General features: G+C 40.3%; 1 protein-coding gene across 8 annotated transcripts; it reads left to right on the forward strand.

The window, feature by feature from the left end:
• Positions 1 to 1085: 1085 nt before the first annotated feature.
• MTRF1 (mitochondrial translation release factor 1) lies at positions 1086 to 20261 on the forward strand. Of its 8 annotated transcripts, none has more exons than XM_026854988.1 (11): positions 1086 to 1324; positions 5883 to 5980; positions 7175 to 7627; positions 11285 to 11376; positions 12207 to 12288; positions 12518 to 12625; positions 12717 to 12889; positions 14662 to 14779; positions 15937 to 16073; positions 18353 to 18451; positions 19723 to 20261. In XM_026854988.1, exons 3-11 carry the CDS (start codon positions 7198 to 7200, stop codon positions 19840 to 19842), a joined length of 1359 nt encoding a protein of 452 aa, XP_026710789.1. In that variant the 5' UTR covers positions 1086 to 1324; positions 5883 to 5980; positions 7175 to 7197; the 3' UTR covers positions 19843 to 20261. The 8 variants fall into 8 exon arrangements, with proteins under 8 accessions (XP_026710789.1, XP_026710812.1, XP_026710775.1 ...); XM_026854996.1 differs by lacking the exon at positions 1086 to 1324 and adding an exon at positions 4471 to 4589; XM_026855011.1 differs by lacking the exon at positions 5883 to 5980.
• The last annotated feature ends 203 nt before the right edge of the window (positions 20262 to 20464 follow it).

A 20464-nucleotide genomic window follows, 5' to 3' on the forward strand; every position in this document is an offset into this window, starting at 1 on the left:
TGGGCGGCCCTGAGGGGAGTCACCTGCCGCGAGCGAGGCCGCCGCCGGGCGGCCCTGAGGCAGGGCGCCCCGAACGGGGGAGCTCTCTGCAGCGCCCCGAGGGGAGGAGGGGGAAGGGGGTTCCCACCCGCGGAGGTTGTTAACGAGTAATAACCCCCACTCGCCCAAAGCCAAAGTCACGGCTGTTTCTAAGGCGGGGGCTGTAGAAACGGGGTGCGGAGGGTTTTGCGCCGTTTGGCCTCTCCCGGCCGTGGCCGGGAGGGGAGAAAGTCTCCTTTGTGTGCTCGCTGTCCGGCTTTTCTGCCCCTAGCAATCTAGTTTTAGTGGCCGCCATCCCAACAGCTCGCTTAACTTGGTATTTAAGAGAGCCAGGCTGCTTGAAAGCTTGGGAGGTATTGTTGGAAGAGAGAAAAGTCTCTGTAAACTGCAGAGCTTTGAGAGGCTGCGTTCTTGCTGTGCCCTGGCTGGTATTTAAGGAAACAACAGCAAACCTACCCGTCAGACTTTTAGCAAGCGGGGATGTCATCTATTGCATTAATGCATTTTTCAGCAGCTGGTTATGTAAAACTTCCCAGCACCATCGTGCATGCCTAGAACAGTAAGCATTTATTCATGGCTTGGCTCCTTCACCAAAAGAGGTTTAAGGTCTTTTGAAAATAATTTTTTTTTTCTTGTTATTCTCGGAAATTGTTCTTAAATGCATCTTTGTAAAAATTAAATAACAAAACACAAAACAACAACCCGCAACCGGAAACACTAAACCCACATGGCTTGGGGCATTTACGTGGAAGGAAAACTGGTTAAACTGTCAAGGTTGTAACAAATTAAAGACCATCTTAGAGGGGAAAAAATTAGGCAGCTTCAATGAGAATCTCTGTTTATGTAATTACCCTTTAAAATATTAATTATATTTTGGTATGTTTTAAAAGGATATTAATTTTGTAGTAATATGATTATCCGCCTACCATCCATCCCAGATGATGAACATGGTAGATACACACAGTAAAGCAAGTGTGTGGAACATAGTATATAACAAGAGTCAGTTAGAAAAGCTGTGTACTTAACATACTTTGTTTGGTGGCACATAAAGTAGGTGACTGTGACTGAGGATCCCAAGCAGCATGTCTTTGACTTGCCACAAGCCTTGCTGAAGCTGATGGACAAGATAGCTGCTTTATTTTCAGGCTAAAGGAGGGAACAAGAGAGTGGACAATTTCTTGGAGGAGAGTAACTTGGATGACAGCCTAGCTTGAGGACTGCTAACTAATTAGAAAAAAGAAAATGTGGTCGGCTTACGAAGACTCCTGAGATGAAAATAGCAAAGGTGAGGAGAGTATTAAAGTACAGCATATGCTTTCCTAGGTCTTCTTAGCTGAGCATCAGTTTATGGCCACTGTTTTTGTGGATGGTGGTTGTTTTCAGCATTGTTTTGTTAATCTGTTTAGACATATGGTCTGTAATAAGTTTCTTTGCCGAAGGAATAACGTTATAGTGTTTATTTCTCACTTTTTTATTCTGGCATGCTTCTACTGATGTCAGTCAGCTGGATCACTGATAGTAGTATGTGTATTTTCCACATGCTGACGCAATTCGCTCTTCTTTCTGCTATACGGTGTAGTACTACTGTATTTGGTCTCGGATTTTTTCAGAGCAGGAGTACTGTTGACAAAGACAGCCAACTTGACTTTGTCTTGCTGCATCAATTTCAGAGCTTGTTTGTACCACAGCATGTATTCAGCACTTTTTATAACAAGCAGAAGCCCTGACTCTATGAACTCTAGTTTTCTGTCTTAGCAAAAGGCATGTGATGCCTCTGGTTGGGTTGTGTGATAAACAGATGAATCTCCGAGATGGTCAAGGCAATTCCTGTGCTAGGTGGACCTTTGGTGGCTGTTCTTGACAGCTAAAGGTCTCAGTTTCCTGATAGTCTAAATACTGGAAACTGTCTGAAAATAGGCAAATTGCAAATAAGAGGCAGCGGTTCGATTTCGATTTAGACACGTGTCTGTATTAAAAATCTGTGTTAAAAGCAGCAATAAAAGAAAAGCGAGGAGGCAATAAAAGAAATGTCTGTAGACTAGCTGGGGGAGAATAAACAAAGAAACGAGCTTTTGCGGGAGGCAGAGCTCTAGTTGAAAGAGGTTTGGGAGCGCAGTCAAGAAAACTTCTTGTCATTTAATCCCACTGTGCTGGGCAAAACAAAGCTCTTTCTACAGGCTTTGTTAATAAACAGGACTGTATTCAAGACGCGTATGATTCTGTCACCAGTTTTTCCTTCAAACAGAACGAATTCAGGAGTCTGTTGACAAACTGTTTGGGTCGAAAGGGGGGAGCAATATTAAAGTGATATATACATTATAACAAGCTTGTGATTTTGCCGTGTCTCTCACTTTACTCTGTGACCTGTCAATGTTAGTTGGTATCTGTAGAAGTTGGGGTATGATGCTTGCAGATTGCTAAACCCGGTTAGGGCCCCCTGTGTGAAAAAGGGCCTCTGTGTGGGATGGAACTGCCTTCAAGCCAAGCATATTGTAAGGCCTGGAGCCTGTTTTGTCTGATGAGCCATTTCTTTGCTTCCAGTTTCTAAAGCAATTGGCAGTTTAGGATTGCCAGATTTTAACGTACAGGATGGCCATGCTTGTGCCAAAGCCCCACAGCCCTGCTGTATTTCTGCTGTGGCTCTTCCCTTCTGCACCCAATGTCCCTGTGGGCTGCCCAGGAAGGCAGTGCCACCCTGCCCCAAGCAGCCTCCGCCCTGTAACAACCCCTGGCCCTCACCGGCTCCATAGGCAGCTGCTTTGGCCACCCAGGTTTTACGGCATCAAAGCAAACCATAACCGTGTAGAAACACAGACAGCAACAAGATTTCCCATCCTTCATACTCAATTCCTTTATTGCGTTATAAAAGCATATTGTAAATATGGGGGAGGGGTGTATCTTGTATGTTTTGAATATGAGCTGCATGGTCTAGGTCCTGTGGTTGACAGTATAGCTGGCAACCCTGCTGATAGGACAGAGTCCAGCCCTCGTCTTGCCCATGCAATCCCTGCATGGTCTGCTGCCTGGTAGGGAGGGCTGGCAGTTTGTTACAGTTTCTATTTTCACACTTGAAGTTAAAGAACTTGCCACCAAGGCATAATAAAAACTGAATCACAATCAGATGTAAGAACCATTACTGGCTGGAGTAGAAGCTGATCTGATTTTCCTTGGCCTACCCTCTTCTTTTAAAATCAATTTTTGAGTGTGTGGTCTGCTTACAGTTTTCATGTTCTCATTAAGTTTCTCAGTTGTCCTGTAGATTACCTTCCCAAGATTTTTAAGTATCAGATTGCATATTTAGAGTCCCAATGCAAGGATAATTTTATTTCTTCATTTCACTGAGGTCTAAGTCATAGTGGAAGAAGAGCGAGGTGTGGTGGGGACGGCGTCTGGACGATGGTGTCTCTCGTAGTGCGGCACTACAGCTGCAGGCCCGGGGCCTTTGAGGTTTCAGGGTGCAGTTTGCTGTGGCCCTTTTGTAGATTGGCTCAGATCTGGGGTGGGTCCCATACTCGGGAAGATCCTTTTAATCTGACTGCCTTGGATGGAGCATAGCCAGTGTCTGTCCTCAGACCTAAACAAGTGGTTAGTTGTCTTTCATGTGCTGATGAGGTTTGATCCAAATCCTCAGTTGATTAGTCTCGTTTTCAGTCTTTTGGAGTATTTGTGTCACCAAGCTCCAATGACATTCTGTGTGCCAAATACCAAATTTTTACCTTTTTTTTTTAATCCTGTAGAACGGTAGTAACTGGGAAGACAGTTGTTTGGGTGATAGGTATAAAAAAACCAATGTTACTTAAGTCTTTTTAAAATGCAAATACATTTAGGGAGATAGTTGTATAATCTGTTTAATATTATCTATTAAAATGTGCATATACATAATATGTTTTTAAACATACCTTATTAGGAAGCTGCAGCCTATTAGCATAATGATAATCTGAATGGTTATGTTTATTAATATTTTGTAACTGATGTTTGTCTTTAGTAGCATAGTAATAATTCATTTTAAATATAATGGAATAGTGAGTTTAGACTTAAATTGGACCTTAATGTTGTTTTATGCAAACTTCTCTGAAATTAGTCTTTTAATAACCACATTTGAAACCACATTTATTTTCAACTCATATTTTGGGAAAATACACCACAGTAAAGTGTATGTAATACAACAGCTTAGAAGCTGGAAACAGAGGTGAGTATTCATTCCCATTGTTGTTATTCTTGCCATTTCTGCTAAATTGTTGCTGAAGTCAGTGTGTTACTGTGCAGCTGGGCGGAAGATACTGAAAATGAAGACCTATTTTAAAGGTCACTTTCTCTATTTTTTATTCCGGGGCTTGTGTTTCAGAAAGCCAAGCAAAGCCTGCCTTTACCAGCGGTCTTGCTCAAGCGACGCTGGCAGCCCTTTGGTGAGGGCACCCCGTGATGCGGGCGGCCGGCCGGCCAGGCGGGCCTGAGCCGAAGCACGCCGGGAGTTGTGTTTTTCAGCAGGCATGCTGGGACTGGGAGTCTTTTTGCTCTGCTTCCCGTCTGCCATGGCCTCGTGTTTTGAGGTAGGATCCGTCTGCCGGTGAGTGACGTGTGCCGTCGGATGGTGAGGGCCAAAGCTCCTTGACGGGTGCTGGGGAGTGGAGCCCCCCGTACCCCTCGCAGCCACCCTCTGCTGTCGCGCAGTCTCTGGCTGCTCCTGCCGGCTCCTACCTGCTCTGTAGCCCTGCCTTCCTCACCCATGTGTAACCCCTGCAATGGGGAACGGCTGCCAGGGGGACTTTGGTGCACGATTTTCAGGGACTTTGCACGGGGTAGCTGTGGTGGGAGGCAGAGGTGTATGAAAGGTGGCCTCAGAGGAGGGCCTTGATCAGTTCCTGTTACAGTGTCCACGGAAATACATGCTCCTTCCGTGTACCTACATATTCTCATATGTCTGAACTGAGTGCCATGGAGTTAATAACATCTTTGATTGTTAGAAATTATTTCTAAAACCTATTAAAGTGTTCACAATATTAATAACCCTTTCCTGTCTGGAATTTTTTGTTGTTGTTATTAAAGACCATTACAGTTTTCACATTTTCTTGCTGGTTTTGATTTTTGATGTTCATGGTGTAATTTTGTCACATAAAGTTATTAAAATCTGGTTTGGAAAGCAGTTAATAGGTAGCCTACTGCTCATAGCTCTGTAAAACTTTTATGTGTGCTTATTTCTGTATAAATGTAATGCAGCAACATCTCTCTGAACAGGAGATACCTTTTTTATTTAACATAGCAAAATTATTTTGAAATTTCTGACTTCCTTCAAGGCCAGTATCATGCAATTACTTACATGTTTTAGGCATTTCAAACTAAATTTTATTTCTGAGAGCTCAGGCAGAACAATACTACAGTACTGCTATTATTTGAGTACATCACTTCTTAACTACACCAGTAAAAAAAATAGGTGATTCTGATCAATATATTAATTAAAAGATAACATTAATATTTTAAAAATTAGCTACTGATGGTTAGCACTTGACCAAATGATGATGGGCCTTGCTCATCTGAAGCAACTGTGGTATCATCAGCAGGATTAGGTCTCTTGGAATTGAGTCTACCTATGCCCCTGAACAGCTAAATCCAGGATTGTAGATGATGAGCCATATTTGTGTCTTTTGCTGTGTATCTGGTGAAGGGAAAATGATCCCTCTGCTACAGCTGGTTTTATTCACTAGAACAGTTCATGAGGGGTATCGTTGGCTTTCTGTAAATTAAAGCAGTCCTGGAGTTGCTGCTGTGGGTTTGATAGCACCTGCTGGCTAGGGAATCTTGGGAAGGTACAGAAGTAGAATAAAGGCCCTTCCCTCTTTCTGTAGGTGGTAAAACAGACATCCAGGCAAGGAAGCTGCAGTACTTCTGGCTTTACTTCATATTGCTCTTTCTTCATTGTGTACAAATGGATGAAAATAAATAGGTGAGGATAATAAGTGAGTTGTTAGAATGTCATAGTAATTTGTTAATAAAATGTCTAAAGGTCCACAAAAGGTCTTATCACTGATGAGGAAAAAATAATTGTGTCAGAAAACTGAAGTGTATGTTTCAAGGAGAGCCTATTGCAAAAGCTTCATGCTCTCATTTTCTCTGAATCCGCTTTTTTGTAAAAAATCGTAGACAGATGGGATTGTGGCATGAGATATATGAGATATTAAAGGAGTGCTTCTTTATTTGTTAAACCTTTCCTGTGTGAGTAGTCCTAGAACATGAATGTTTTCAATTTAGTTCTCTTGGTAGACCCTTGCACTTCAATATAAATTTTTAGAACACAGTAAGAATTCATAACATAGTTTGCAATGTTGATGATGTAAAATGAAGAGGAAAAGATCTTTCCTAGAGCAATGGTGATGCTAAGGGGAGCCTGCATCCTGCAAAACTGTAGGCCAAATATCTCAAAAAAATACAGGGATTGTGTTTCAGAGTACCAGCTTCTTACTTTTTGGATGGAAAATATTTATGTCACTTATATGTGAATATCTCATGGGAAGAAGTACACAGGGACATAAAGCACTGTTGCTATGTCTTATATAGTACATATATGGGTGAGTAATTTTTGCAAGTGGATTGTAGTCCTATTGACTAATCTGTTGTGAGGGCAGCTTGATGTTACTGATGTTCTCCTGCCAAAGTTATATCCTGTTATGGTAGTAGGTATAATTTTGCACGTAGTTCTGGACATTTCATACATTATATAGAATTCTGTACCTCTAGTGTAGATTTTTCTTCTCTCAGCAACATTTTGCTTTTGCCAGTAAGGCATGAAATGGTTGGATTTTTCCGTTTGAGACATATGACAAAATTAAGCTGTTGTCTGTAAAGCCACATCTACAGTAGCTTTTCCACAGCATAAATAAACTGTTTGAGGAGGTGAGGGAAGAGACCTTTTCCAACTCTCAGGTAGTACAATGGTGCTGATAAAAGTTTCTGATTTAAACCAGGACTAAAACAGGAGTAGTCCATGACAGTTGCATTTGTATTGGTGTAATCAAGAACAGGATTTGGGCTTGATACAGTTCTTGTGTTTATTTGGTTTTGTTTGTTTGTTTGTTTAATAGAATGTTTTCTTTTTCTAGATAATGACACTTCTCCACAAACTGTCTATTTTTAATTTCAGGTAGAGGAAAAATAAGAAACAAAATGAAACCTTTCCAAAGTGTCTCTCTTTTCAAGAGCCTGCTTTCCAATTGCTACTGTCACTGTCAACTTCACAGCTGTCTTCTCCCTCCTATTGCAAAGAAGATAAGTTATGTGGTGGGACTGCACAACTTCTGGAGGCCAAAATCTTTATTGGACATAGCTAGATTCACTCTGTCGTTTAACAGTTGGCATAGGAAAAAACATCAGGATATTCAAGCATTGTGGAAGCATGAGGCTGTGCAGAAGTATCTGGAGACTCTGAGCAAGAAATACCAGCAGGTTAGTCATCTGTTAAATGCTGACTCAATAAATGACTTGGAGCAAAAAGCCCTGAGGAGAAGATTGGCCAATCTGTCCCCAATTGCAGCTGCATTTCAAGAAATCAGAGAAGCTGAAAGAGAACTTCAGGAGTTAAACACTATGTGCAGAGGTGAGGAGAACACATCTACGTACTTGTTTCAGAACAGTAGCTTTGCTTGCAAAAAACTTTATTGCCTAGCCTGTGAGGAAAGCTTTTAAATAAGTTAAGCAAGCCCTGGCACAATCTCTGGTCCTGCCTGCTCCTGGGAGTTTGCGTGCTGCTAGGGCTTTCTGCATCCAGCCACATCCTTCCATTTTTCATCTCACGTCACATCAGTTTGAGGTCTTAATACAACCAACCTGGGAGAGTAGGTATCATCTGGAATCTCAAGGCTACTTGTCCAGCAGAAATAGTCTGGAAATGCTTGTTTTAAAGTTGTTTTTTGATAGAACCAAGCACAGTGTGAATGAAGGAAAAAAATTTAGTGAGCCTAATACATTTGATAGATGTGGACTTCATCCATGTAATTTAAAATGAGATTCCATCTAGCCAGTTCATTGGTACTTATTGTGCAAATTACATGAACTTTCATTAGGCTCTGAATTGTCAGTTTCCAATTTAAATGGCAAAAGCTAATATTTTTTTGAAAATATTTGAAGAGACCTTCGTGCAATAAAAATTGATGGTTGTCTAAGAAACTGCTGGTTTTCAATATTGTGCTACAGTAGAAGCTGAGGTAAAAAAGAATTTAAATTTGTTGTTGCTTTTGATACCGTTCAGCAATAAGAAAGTACACAGGAAGTAAGAGAATTTACAAAATAAGTAATGGTGCAACATTTTGAGAAAAACACATTGTTAGAAGTGTGAGGAGGTGCACACAATAGGAAAGAAAAGATGTAATCCATTCTGCTACACTGATAGGTATTAAGCGAAGAAAGGGATACGTTGTCCTGGAGAGAATGGGACTTGCTTACATTAAAGAAGTGAAGCAAGGGAAAAGCAAAGGACAGGAGAAATGGGTAGCTAGCAGTGTAAATGGAGGATGATTAAAGTTCATGGTGCTTTTCAGAGGGAGAACCAAGGGGTTCTGACAAAACAGTGAAAGCCATATTGAAATGAGGCTGGTAAAAATGTAACTTGTTTAGAAAGGTAGAAAGCATTTGTATTCTTTAGTTTGAGAAATTAGATGTTTGTGCCTTTGGAAAAAAAGGTAGTTATTGAAAATGTTTTAATCCCCAACCCTCTCCAGTTCTTTTCACTGGAGAAAAAGGAGTGAAGGTGAGAAGGGAAGAAAATTTAACGCTGAAAAAGAAATGTCTGTGGAAGAATTAGAAGGTATTAAGAAAACACTGGAAAATTCATACTTCAACTTAAAAAGGCTATTTTTGGATCAAGTAAATATAATTAAAATTTTTTCTAATTCCATAAATTATGATGTGGATGAATGGAGTGAGTTGTAGTTGAGAGAAGGAAAAATAAATGAATGAAATAAAATTACAGACAAGAAGTTAATTAAATGGAACTCAGTTATTCTATCTTTACTGTTTATCATGTGGACAAGTTAAAACACAGATGTTCCCTTCATTTGACTGCTCTTTGTTTTCTGTTTAGCTCCCTAACTGACCCTCTTCTCTGTAGTACCTGAATTTCTCACAATTGCTATAGGATTTTATATTTGCAACATTCAGCAAAGCAGAAAAGTACTATTTCCTGATTTGCCACTGCTGATGTGAGTCATGGAGTAGATTAAGTGAATTCTTAAAGGTCAGATTTGCAGGGAGGTAGGAATGGGACACCAGTCCTTTGAACCTTAAGCTCATTGGTTACCACCAGACCATTCTTTCGTCTCTGCTGAAAGTAGTTAATTTGATACTGTTTAACTAATCAGTAATTATGCTTTTAGGACCAGCTAGAAGCCTTTGATTCAGTACCAGCTTTAGGCTGGAGTTGTGACATACTGGTAGGGAAATGTATACAGTTTTTGCCTTAGGTACACAGGATGCCAGGTTCCAATGTTGATCTGACATATTTTATTTATTTAATTTTATTACTTACAAATAACCAGAGCATAAATTAAAAACTATGATATGGAGGAGCTGCTGCTGTCCTTGCCCAGTATATGAAGCTGATTCAACATCCCAGCCCAATTAGTTCTTCAGACTCACTGCTAAGGCCACCAGTAAATGTGAGCGCATGTTAGCTGCTGTGAACGGGAACCAGGCTCCAGATGCCCAGAGATGTGGAGCCTGCAGTCCTTGCGTCTGCCTCTGAGATACCTGATTCCTGCCACAGAATCCGAAGCTCAGGCGACTGGTCGTGCAAGGCGAGGAGATGCATTCCACTATTGAGTGTCTTATGGTTTTAAGGTGCATCTGAGACAAACCTGTGGTTTCCATGCTGGCCACAAGGCATGAGTCTTTCTCCTCCTCTTTGTTGCTTTCTTCCATTGCTCTCGCTCCCAGGTGTTCAAAACTGTTTTCCCCCATTCCTCCAGTTGTGCTGGTAATTGCCTGGTTGTAAATTAAATCTAGTTCAATTTGGCATGGTAAAATAGATGCATTTATTTAACCAGACCTATTTTTTTTCTTTTGATATGTTGAATTGATTTACTTTCTGATGAGATGACTGACAGAGCCACTCCTCAGCTGGTAGAACAGTGGGAAGAAAGATAAAAAGGAGAGGGTACTCCCTGTTCTGGCAGTAGCGGATTTTCCACTTCACTCCAACTGTCTTCTGAGTTTCTACTTAGTGTATAATCTAATGATAACTGATCAGCATCTTTAATTATTGTAAACTGGAGCCTCCATAGGAGAAAAGGCTTGAAGTTTCTGCTAGTTTTACCTGAGAATATTTCCTAGTATGGTAGTAAGCTCTAAAATGTGGGATGGGGCAATCTACTCACAGAATCATTGAATAATTTAGTTTGAAGAGGACCTCTGAAGATCATTTGGTCTGGTGTCCTGCTCAAATCAGGACCAATTAGAGCAGGTTGCCAAGGCCTTGTCCAGTTGAGTTTGGAATATATCCAAGGATAAAGATCCTACAACCTCTCTGAGCCCCTGTTCCAGTGTCCGACCAGCCTCTAGGTAAAAATAGTAGATTCCTAATATCTAACCAGAATTTTCTGTTTTCCAGTTTATGTCTCCTTTTATCATGATATACAGAGTCTGTCTCCATCCTTTTGATGTCCTCCCCTACCCCTGCTTTTCTTAAGGTTGCACAAACAGAGTTCTCTCAGCCTCTTCTCATACATTCTTTGCTCCAGCCCTTGACCATCCTGATGGTTCTCAACTAGACTCACTCCAGTATTTCTATGTCTTTCTTGTACTGGGAAGCTCAAAACTGGACACGCTACTCCAGATTGTAGAGAGGGGAAGGGAATCTCCTTCAGCAATGCAAAGAGTCCAAGTGAGGTCTCCCAGGCATGTTTTGGACATATTTTGTTAAATCCAGTTGTGGATTTACCCCTGGACTGTCAGTAACCATTGGTATAACTAAGAATGATTAACTGTCAGGTGGAACTGGCATCTATTTGATGCAGACTTTGAGCCATAAGGTAGATGGAAAAGTAAGATATCCACCACTCCTTCCAGCACACCTGAAAAATATGATCATTTAGTTAGCAATATGCATCCTTGCTTGGGCTGCTTTTATTTGTTATTTCATGCTGGCAAAGTGCAATTGCAAGCTTTTATGTGCTGCGATGCATGCTTTGGACAGCTGTATTACAGTTTGCTCTGAGCTAGGTAAGATTGGCTAACATTTATTCCTGTTGTTGGAATTTAGAGCTAGATAGCAGAGATGAGAAACAACTTCTAGAGCTTGCCTTAGAAGAGAAGGAAACCCTGGATAAAAAAATCAACATGTTGTACAGAAAGGTGAGCCTGAGGTAAAATTATATAGCTTTGTAAATAAAGATGTCAGACAAATGTTCCTTTGTGATCTTACCAATAGAATGTGATGCTTGTGTTTAATGAAACAGAAGTCCAGCTTCTGTATTCTCCCTGAAAAGAAGTGGCAACATTAATTACTAGTAAGCTTCTTATTAACAACTGTTTCTTAGAAGCTTATTGTTTTAGTCATTTTTGCTTGCTTGCTTGTCTGTCTGCAGATGCTGAAGGGGATTAAAAAAATTGTAAATCTGTGATATTGAGACTTGACGTGACATCCTAGTAACTGTGGCAGCAGAGCATGCATTCTTGAAAGACATTGTGGAACTTGCAGTCTTTCTTCAGCTGACAGCACCCCATATGTGGGGAGTTTAATTATAAGCAGAGAAGCTGAAACGAGCTCTACATTTAGGCTCATTTCTATGTTCAGATTGAAATAATATGAAATGGGACTCTCTGAAAAAGTAGATTGATGTAAAGATTGGCTGGGTTATAGATAATAACTTTGTGTTCATAAGTAGCTGGGCTGGTGTGGGTGACCCGACACCTGACTTTGCCAGGTTGAATTTTCAGCTATTCCTGTGGATTCACCAGCATATCCCATTTCCACATTGACTACACTGAGTTGCAATGGCCATTGGACAGTCCTACTTACTATGTTTTCTTTTTTTAGTCCTACTTACTAGTTTTCCAAAAGATCAGTGGTTGTGTGCACTCAAGCTGTGACAATTCTGAAGGCTGGTTGTAAATTTAATTAAGACAAGATAAGAGTCATGAAGGAGATAATGACATTCTTTTTTTTTTGTTTTTCTTTTCAGCTTTGCCAGCTTCTAGTGCCAAAGGAAAAATATGATAGAAGTCATGTCATATTAGAAGTGACAGCTGGCAGAACAACTGGAGGTCAGCAAAGTCTCCACAGCAAAGATTACTTCAACCTCCATCTAACTTCATTAAACCTGTTATGGGTATTCTTAATGCCTTTTTATACTTTAATGGTATAAAGTAGTACTTTCTAAAGAAGAGTATTAATCTGTCTAATGACTGTGCTTAGAGTTGCAGCTAAATCTAAAAACCAATGGCTACCATTTTGTGAGCTGCTATTTAAGTTGTAGTGCCTTTATATTTTTAGGAGACATCTGCCAACAGTTCGCTAAAGAAATGTTTGAGATGTACCAGAACTATGCAGACTATAAACGTTGGACTTTTGACATTGTGAACTATATGCCAGCTGAGATAGGTACAGTAGTTCTTCAGATATTACACCAAGACAGTAAAATTAAAAGCAATGTTTCTGTGCTATACTTGTCACATATTATTTGTCTCTCTAGGTGGGTTGCATCATGCCACTGCTCATATTTCAGGAGATGATGTCTACAGGCATCTGAAATATGAAGGAGGGACTCATCGAGTCCAGCGAATCCCTGAGACAGGCCTATCATCAAGAATGCAGCGTATTCACACTGGGACAACGTCAGTTATCGTCCTCCCTCAGCCAGAGGAGGTAAACTAGCTGCTAATCAGGGTGGTAAGGCAGTGTGTATCCCCGCTCACCCATTCTGGCATTGGAGTAGGTGTTATTTAAAACCATGTTACTGTTACTGTTTGGGGATTTTATTGATACCCAGGCACTTTGTGCGAGTCCCAGCAAGTGAACCACAAGTTCTCTGATTGTGGAAGGCGGTAGTCCTTGGCTCTGTACCTTACATGTTTAAATGGGTCACCAGAAGCAACTTTGCAGAGATTTGCTATTGCCTGAAATGGCACATAAATCCATGATCATTTCAATGAGTATTCCAGCCCCAGCACTCACAAAGCTGACTGCTCTAAGTGTCGTGGTTTAACCCCGGCCAGCAGCTAAGCACCATGCAGCCCCTCGGTCACTTCTTCCTCCTCCCAGTGGGATGAGGAGGAGAATCAGGAGAAAAGTAGAACTCATGGGTTGAGATAAAAACATTTTAATACCTAAAATAAAGTAAAATATTAATTATTATTAATAATAGTAGTAGTAGTAGTAGTAGTGAAAAGGAATATAGCAAAAAGTGAGAGAAATAAAACCCAAGAAGAGAAGTGATGCCAAATGCAATTGCTGACCATCTGCTGACTGATACCTGGGCAGCAATGCACCCCTCCCTGCCAGCTCCCCGCAGTTTATATACTGGGCATGACATTCTGTGGTATAGAATATCCCTTTGGCTAGTTCCCATCAGCTGTGCTGGCTGTGTCCCCTCCCAGCCTCTTACACACCTGCTTGCTGGCAGAGCATGGGAAACAGAAAAATCCTCAACTTAGGATAAGTGCAACTTAGCAACAACTAAAACATCAGTGTGTTACCAACATTATTCTCACACTAAATCTAAAATCTAGCACTGTACCAGCTACTGGGAAGAAATTAACTCAAACCCAGCTGAAACCAGGACAGTAAGCCAATTTAAAAATACATCATGTATTAAGACAGGGAATATATCCAAGAAGATACTCAGTGTTGCATAGTAATGTGATTCTGCAGGTCCTTTTAATTTTTTTAGTTTCATTTAAATTATTGGTGTCCTTCTCTGTTAAATCAAGGACAGACGGCTATGAATTTGAATGAGTGTGTTGGCTAGTCTTTCTGAGATCTCACTGATAGCAACAGTTCTCACTTAAACCAGCAATGTACACACAAAATAAACAAAAATGGATCCTGTAGGCTTTCCCTGCACATTTTTCTGCTTCCTTGTAATGCTTTCCTTGCAACACTGATCAGATCTGAATGTTCCTTTCACATCCACTGAGCACAAACTGTAGTCCAGGTCATCATGGACTCATATTTCCAATGCTGCAATCCTTACTTGGATCTGCATACACCCATTTTTTCCTCGGTTAGATGTATTTAAGCACTGTTGCAGGAATCATTCAAGCTTGACTCATGAACAAGATCCTTGAACTGCTGTTTTTAAGTAATTTTTGATTATTTGCTTATTTCTTAGTCTTCCTGCCAAAGCTAGTGGTTTTACAAACAGTTGTTGATTTGGTTTTTTGTTCCACACGCACCTATACCTTGTTTTGTGAAGGACCTGGAGTGGGAGTTTGAAAAAAATAAGTGAAATATTTAAAGCATCACTTCCTTTGCAGAGATATCTAACACTGCATTTTATGGAAGTATAATAATAATAGCTGTTAGGAACAGATGTAAAGGAGCAATTTTTGAGAAGTGGGGTTTTTTTTACACAGAGTATCACTGACATTAAAATATTTTTAGAATAAGCAGCAAGTAGTCATTTTCTTTGATTCTAGGTTGACGTTAAAGTGGATCCCAAAGATTTGCGTATAGATACATTCAGGGCTAAAGGATCAGGAGGGCAACATGTTAACAAAACTGATAGCGCCGTGAGACTTGTACACCTTCCCACAGGTAAGTGTAGCTGTATTTCCTACTTCTAATCACCCTAAATCTGTATCCTGAAGAGAAAGCTTGTGATCCTGTAAGTTGTCTCTTAGAGTAAGTCTGCAGGGTTGGGCCTTATACCAAAAAAAAAAGAAGTTAGCCCCTTCTGGTTCTGCCCCTCTTCTAGCAAAGCAACGTGTGAGAAAAGGGATATGTACCAGTGGCACAGTGGTCAGCAAGCTGCTGTTATGCCAGTGTTGTCTTCAGAGGGAGTGTTTAATGAATACACTGTCTTTGAAGGATAAAAACAGAAGGTGACAGGGATGGGATGGAAGATGTACATAATTTGTGCTGTGTGCTCTGTACCATCACTATAATGGCTGTTAGCTGGAACCTGTGTAGTTATGTGACTGAGAAAAAAAGGAGGCTTGAAGATTTTCATTCAGTACTTGATAATGCTATTGTATGTTAAATAGGAAGGAAAATGTGTACTGATGGAGAGGTAGTGTATAAACTAGACCACTCTTGTCTTTCTCAGGGTGTGTTTTTATTGAAAGTCAGTGGGTTTCTATCTGTTCAGGTGCAGAATCTCTTTAGGCACAAGAAATTCCAGCAGTGACCTGAAAACAGCTGTTTTCTATATGCCTTTTTATTTCAGAAATCAAATGAGAAGCAAAAGTTTCTTTTGAAGACCCTTATTTTACTTTACTTCATTATTCATAATTAAGTTCAAGACTCACCAGTGTTGTTTAGACACCCTTCTCTGCTAGAATAATGAATTTTCCACTCTCCAAGAGTTTATATAGACTAAGACTTAAAAAACTTATTGTTTTAAACATGTTTCTGTAGACTGTGAAAATTACATTTTTAACATGTGATAGCTAATGGGAGTGAGCCTTTTTTCTGGGGGCAACATCAGGAACTTGTTTACTTCATGAAATTTTAAAATATCCTGGCTTTTCTGTAGCACTGTAGAAGGCCCCTGGTGCAGCTGCAAAGAGTTTAAAAACATACTAGTGGTTCCAGACAGTGTGTTAAAATTACTTTTTTCCTACAGCTGAAAGACCCCACAAACCAGCACTCTAGGACATTTCATTTGCCTAATGTGTTAGAATTAATTTATCTTGTTTCCTTTTTGTTATAATGGTCTTTTGATCTGAGCTCTCTTGAATCCCTCTGTAAAGGACTGACAGTTGAGTGCCAGCAGGAGCGATCACAGCAGATAAACAAGGAAATAGCTCTGCAGACACTGAGAGCTAAGCTGTACCAGCAGATCATTGAAAAACAACTAAGTCAAGAGCAGAGTGCCAGAAAACTGCAGGTGAGAACATGCAATTCCTGAAATTTGAAGAAGGTTCTATAGTGTAGACTTGTTTCTGATCATTTTGAGTGATGATGATAGAGCAAGTGATTGTGTGTGTCTAACCATGTGTGCTTACGAAAGAGAATCTTGTATTTTAAAATGGCAAGTCTGAGTTTCCTTATCCCAGTTCAACGCTATTGTAGACTTCTCAGGCAATGAAAAAGAGACATCAACTATAGCTGGAAAAAAAAGTCAAAAGACTAAGTAGAATTATCCAAAAGGCAACACTCAACATCATATATCGAATCCTCCTATTAAGGCCAGAGTTACAAAAATAGAGCATCAGTAAAAAGTTTTTTTCCATGAAAACTAGGACCAAAAGTTCTCAAAGTTGTATTTTAACCTGTTTCTAAACCAGACTATTTGATAAGACCATAGAAAGCTTTTGAAAGAAACAAGTATATAAATAATCTTGCCACTACACAGTTAGGTAGCAGTTCATTTGGTATGGTTTTGGTAACCTTTTAAAGAATCACAGAATCATCTAGGTTGGAAAAGACCTTGAAGATCATCCAGTCCAACCACTAACCTAACATTGAGAGTTCCCAACTACACCGTATCCCTCAGCGCTATGTCAAGATGACTTTTAAACACCTCCAGGGATGGGGACTCCACCACCTCCCTGGGCAGCCCATTCCAATTCCTAACAACCCCTTCTGGAAAGAAATGCTTCCTGATATGTAGTCTAAACCTTCCCTGGTGCAACTCGAGGCCATTCCCTCTTGTCCTGTCGCTTACTACTTGGTTAAAGAGGCTCATCCCCAGCTCTCTGCAACCTCCTTTCAGGTAGCTGCAGAGGGCGATGAGGTCTCCCCTCAGCCTCCTCTTCTCCAGACTAAACACCCCCAGCTCCCTCAGCCGCTCCCCGTACGACCTGTGCTCCAGACCCTGCACCAGCTCCGTTGCCCTTCTCTGGACACGCTCGAGTCATTCAATGTCCTTTTTGTAGTGAGGGGCCCAAAACTGAACACAGGAATCGAGGGGCGGCCTCACCAGTGCCGAGTACAGGGGTCAGATCCCTTCCCTGTCCCTGCTGGCCACGCTATTGCTGACACAAGCCAGGATGCCATTGGCCTTCTTGGCCACCTGGGCACACTGCTGGCTCCTGTTCAGCTAGCAAGAAAGCCAGGAAGAGCGAGCTTCCATAAAAGAGTTATTTAAAGTTATGCTGCAAAATGTGCTTTTCTCTTGAAACGTGCTATCATTCTTTTCCCATTCTTTGAGTATTTTCCCATTTGTGGTGCAAACTTCAACAGTGATGAACAGGAATAAAAATATTTCAGAATTATGGAATTGTTCAGTACTCCAAAGTTTCCATTTTAGCTATTTAATCCCTAATTTCAGGTTGCATTTAGGTTCCTGCAGATTATTAACCCAGTCATTTTAAGGAGTGAGCCCTTTCTCTTTTGTTATTAATGTTAGCTGGAGAGCCTTCAAAACTGCATAAAGGATTCAGATGTACATTTATATAAATACTACAGAAAATCAGGCAAAAGTAAATTACCTTTCCTAATGTTTCAGAATTTATTCAATAAATTCCTTGTTTTCAAATACACATAGGCTGCAGATGAAATTTTCAAAAAGGCCCATTGAAAAAGACCTCACCATTTCTTTAAGCAGTTTTTAGCATTTAATTTTCCATTTTAATAAAGCGTTTAACCACACAACAATGCTACATTTGGATTTCTGGTTTAAAACTTTTAGAATTGCTTGCATTCTTGCACTTTACCACTAGAGGACGACTATTCGTATTCTTAATTTACTCCTCTTTCAGTGTTAATTTCTGACAGCCAAACGTTAGTGGATCTCTTTGCCACACGTTTGACTGTGCTGTTTCTGTTGTTAACAGAACCCGCTTTAACAGAGCCCACTTTCATTATTTTCTGTGGGAGCCACAACCCCCCAAAAAAGAAAAACTCTCTTATGGTTTTGAACTAAGGACTCATATGGACATACCTCTTGCATTATGTGACTTCTGAGAGTTACATAATTCTTCCAGCTACAGACCTGGAACAGAAATGTACTAGAGGATGTAAAAACTTGGTCTATGATACGGAATCACAAATAAAAAAAAAAAAAAAAAAAAAAAAAAAAGCAGCTAAGCCAGTGATAACTGGGTTTGTAGCTGGAACAGACTGATCCATTCAGGTTTATTTTAGGTATACTGTTTTAGAATAGTATTTATTTTTTAAAAAACCATTATGTAATAGATTTGGGGGTTTGCTGCTTCATTACAGTTGGGAACAAGAGCCCAGTCAGAGAGAATTCGTACTTATAACTTCACCCAGGACAGAGTCACTGACCACAGGATCTCATATGATGCACGCGATATCAAGGTAACGGTTGTTCATGAGAGTGTTTAAAGTTAGAAACTTATGTGTACCAAAAGAAGAAAAAAATAACTTAGTGAAAACAATTTATATGAAATTAGATAGCTAGTTGTGCTCTGACAGAACATTGTAGATTTAGAAAGCTTAAACTTTCTTTCCTGCCTTATTGTTAAGATGATTGGCACAGGGTATAACTTGCTGGCCTACTTCTCTGTGCATTTTTCTCCTGCTATATGAGTGAAAAACGATCAAGCATGTAGTCAGTGAATTCCATGAGTCCCTCAGTCAAACTGTGCAAGTGACATTTGAGATTCTTTGAGTACATCCAAAAGAAAAACCTGACATGAAGTAAGTTTTTGTTTTGTTAAGCCGTTCTTGCCTTCTCCTAATGTCAGAGTGAAAAAGATGAAAACTTTTCTTCTATGTTTGCCTTGCAGGCCACAGTTAAAAGAAACTGAAACTGAATGCTTTCATTTTAAGATTACACGAAGTCTTACTTCTCTACACATGCTTTTTTGTATATTAAATTTATGAAAATGTTTCAAGTTTTAGGACAAAGTTTAGGGTGGCCCTTCAATATTTTGGATTAGGTATATTCAGTTTACTCTAAGTGCTGTTGCATAAGGAGCAACACTTTTCAAAACGTACCCACAGGTGTCCTGGGTAACATCAGAGAGCACAGGGCATGCTGAATATGGAGCAGTTCATACTTAACAGAGTGGGGAACAGGTACACAAATCCCGTGGAGGAAGAGAGTGCAGAGTGCGAAGAGGTTCCACGATTGCATAAAACTGACTTTTGTTAGTCGAGATTTTCTGTTACTTAGCGTTGGGAACTCATTACTTTTCTTGAGTAAAACTGAAACGGTAAACTGCCTAACAAAAGTTAGTTGAACTTTGCTTGCAAAACAAACTAGTTCTTGACATGAACAACAGTAGTTGAATTAGGTTCTTAAGTACTTGATTGTTCTTGTGAGGGGATTTTCATGTGAATGCATGGGTTGTAACATGAAAGTATGGCAGGAAGGCACCAGTAGCTCCTTTTGTTGCTGCCAGAATCAATGTGCTTTTCACAGGCAGCCAGCTGAAGTGCTGCTGCACACTGCCACGCCGTGTGGCTTTCACGTGGGGGAGCCGCAAAGATCAGCAAGTGGTTGCACCAAGCTAAAACTCCAGGCAAAGTGCATTCCAGCAGCTCCTCCTTGGAGTAGTCAGCACTTTCCAATAATGCGGATGTACAGTCAGTAATGCTTTTGTCTGGTTTTATTTTTTTCATAGGCAATTCTAAGTGGGAAAGAAGCATTGGATAAACTAATCAACAGACTAATGGAGTATGCAGAGATAGAGGCTGTCACCGAATATCTAGAAAACTTGCAGGCTACTGAAGACCTTCTGTAGAGTTAAAGCAGAAATGTTGTGTTCAGTAGCAAGATAAAATGGATGTATTTGTTAGATGATAGATTGATTAAAATCTATGCCTGATTTTCAGTGTGTAATACTACTCTTATTTATATTTTGGTGCAAATTGAATCTATTACAGCAGCCCCAGCAGAAAAGAACAAGCATGGAGTGCTGTGTGCACATATCTCCTGTCTCGGCAACGTGGCTTTATTGAGCTGGTCATTTTTTGACCACATTGCAGCTGGGAAGATACAAAATCGTGGTGATAGAGCCTAAGAAATACTACATAGTGTACTTTTTGTTTTGGGGGTGGGAGATGTTCCTCTCCAGGTGAAAGAACCAGAGCTTCCCAAACATAATCTAGAATCTGGCCTTATGATTACTACTTGGTTTTATCCATTGATTGAGAGAGCTTCCTGAAGGCAGACCCTTAAAAGTCATTCTGTATTATGGTGCTTTATTTTTTAGAGTGAATATAAGCAAAATAAAGCAAAGGGAGTGATCTTGGGCAAGGGGCCAGAATCTTAGGAGAGAAGCCTGTCAGTTTTCCTCCAGCCATTCTTGGGTCAGTTTAGGGTGGGTCTGGACCACATGCTGCGGTTCTGTGTAAAAGTGCATG

This window comes from Athene cunicularia (genome assembly GCF_003259725.1).
Source record: "Athene cunicularia isolate RWA chromosome 1 unlocalized genomic scaffold, athCun1 chr1_part1, whole genome shotgun sequence".
In the NCBI taxonomy this organism is placed as follows: domain Eukaryota; kingdom Metazoa; phylum Chordata; class Aves; order Strigiformes; family Strigidae; genus Athene; species Athene cunicularia.

Excerpts from the sequence above, each read along its gene's own strand:
- MTRF1 (XM_026854988.1), top strand. The coding sequence starts at position 7,198 with ATGAAACCTTTCCAAAGTGTCTCTCTTTTCAAGAGCCTGCTTTCCAAT. Across the intron at positions 7,628-11,284 it reads GTTAAACACTATGTGCAGAG|AGCTAGATAGCAGAGATGAG; the intron begins GTGAGGAGAACA and ends GTTGGAATTTAG. Across the intron at positions 12,626-12,716 it reads CTATATGCCAGCTGAGATAG|GTGGGTTGCATCATGCCACT; the intron begins GTACAGTAGTTC and ends TTGTCTCTCTAG.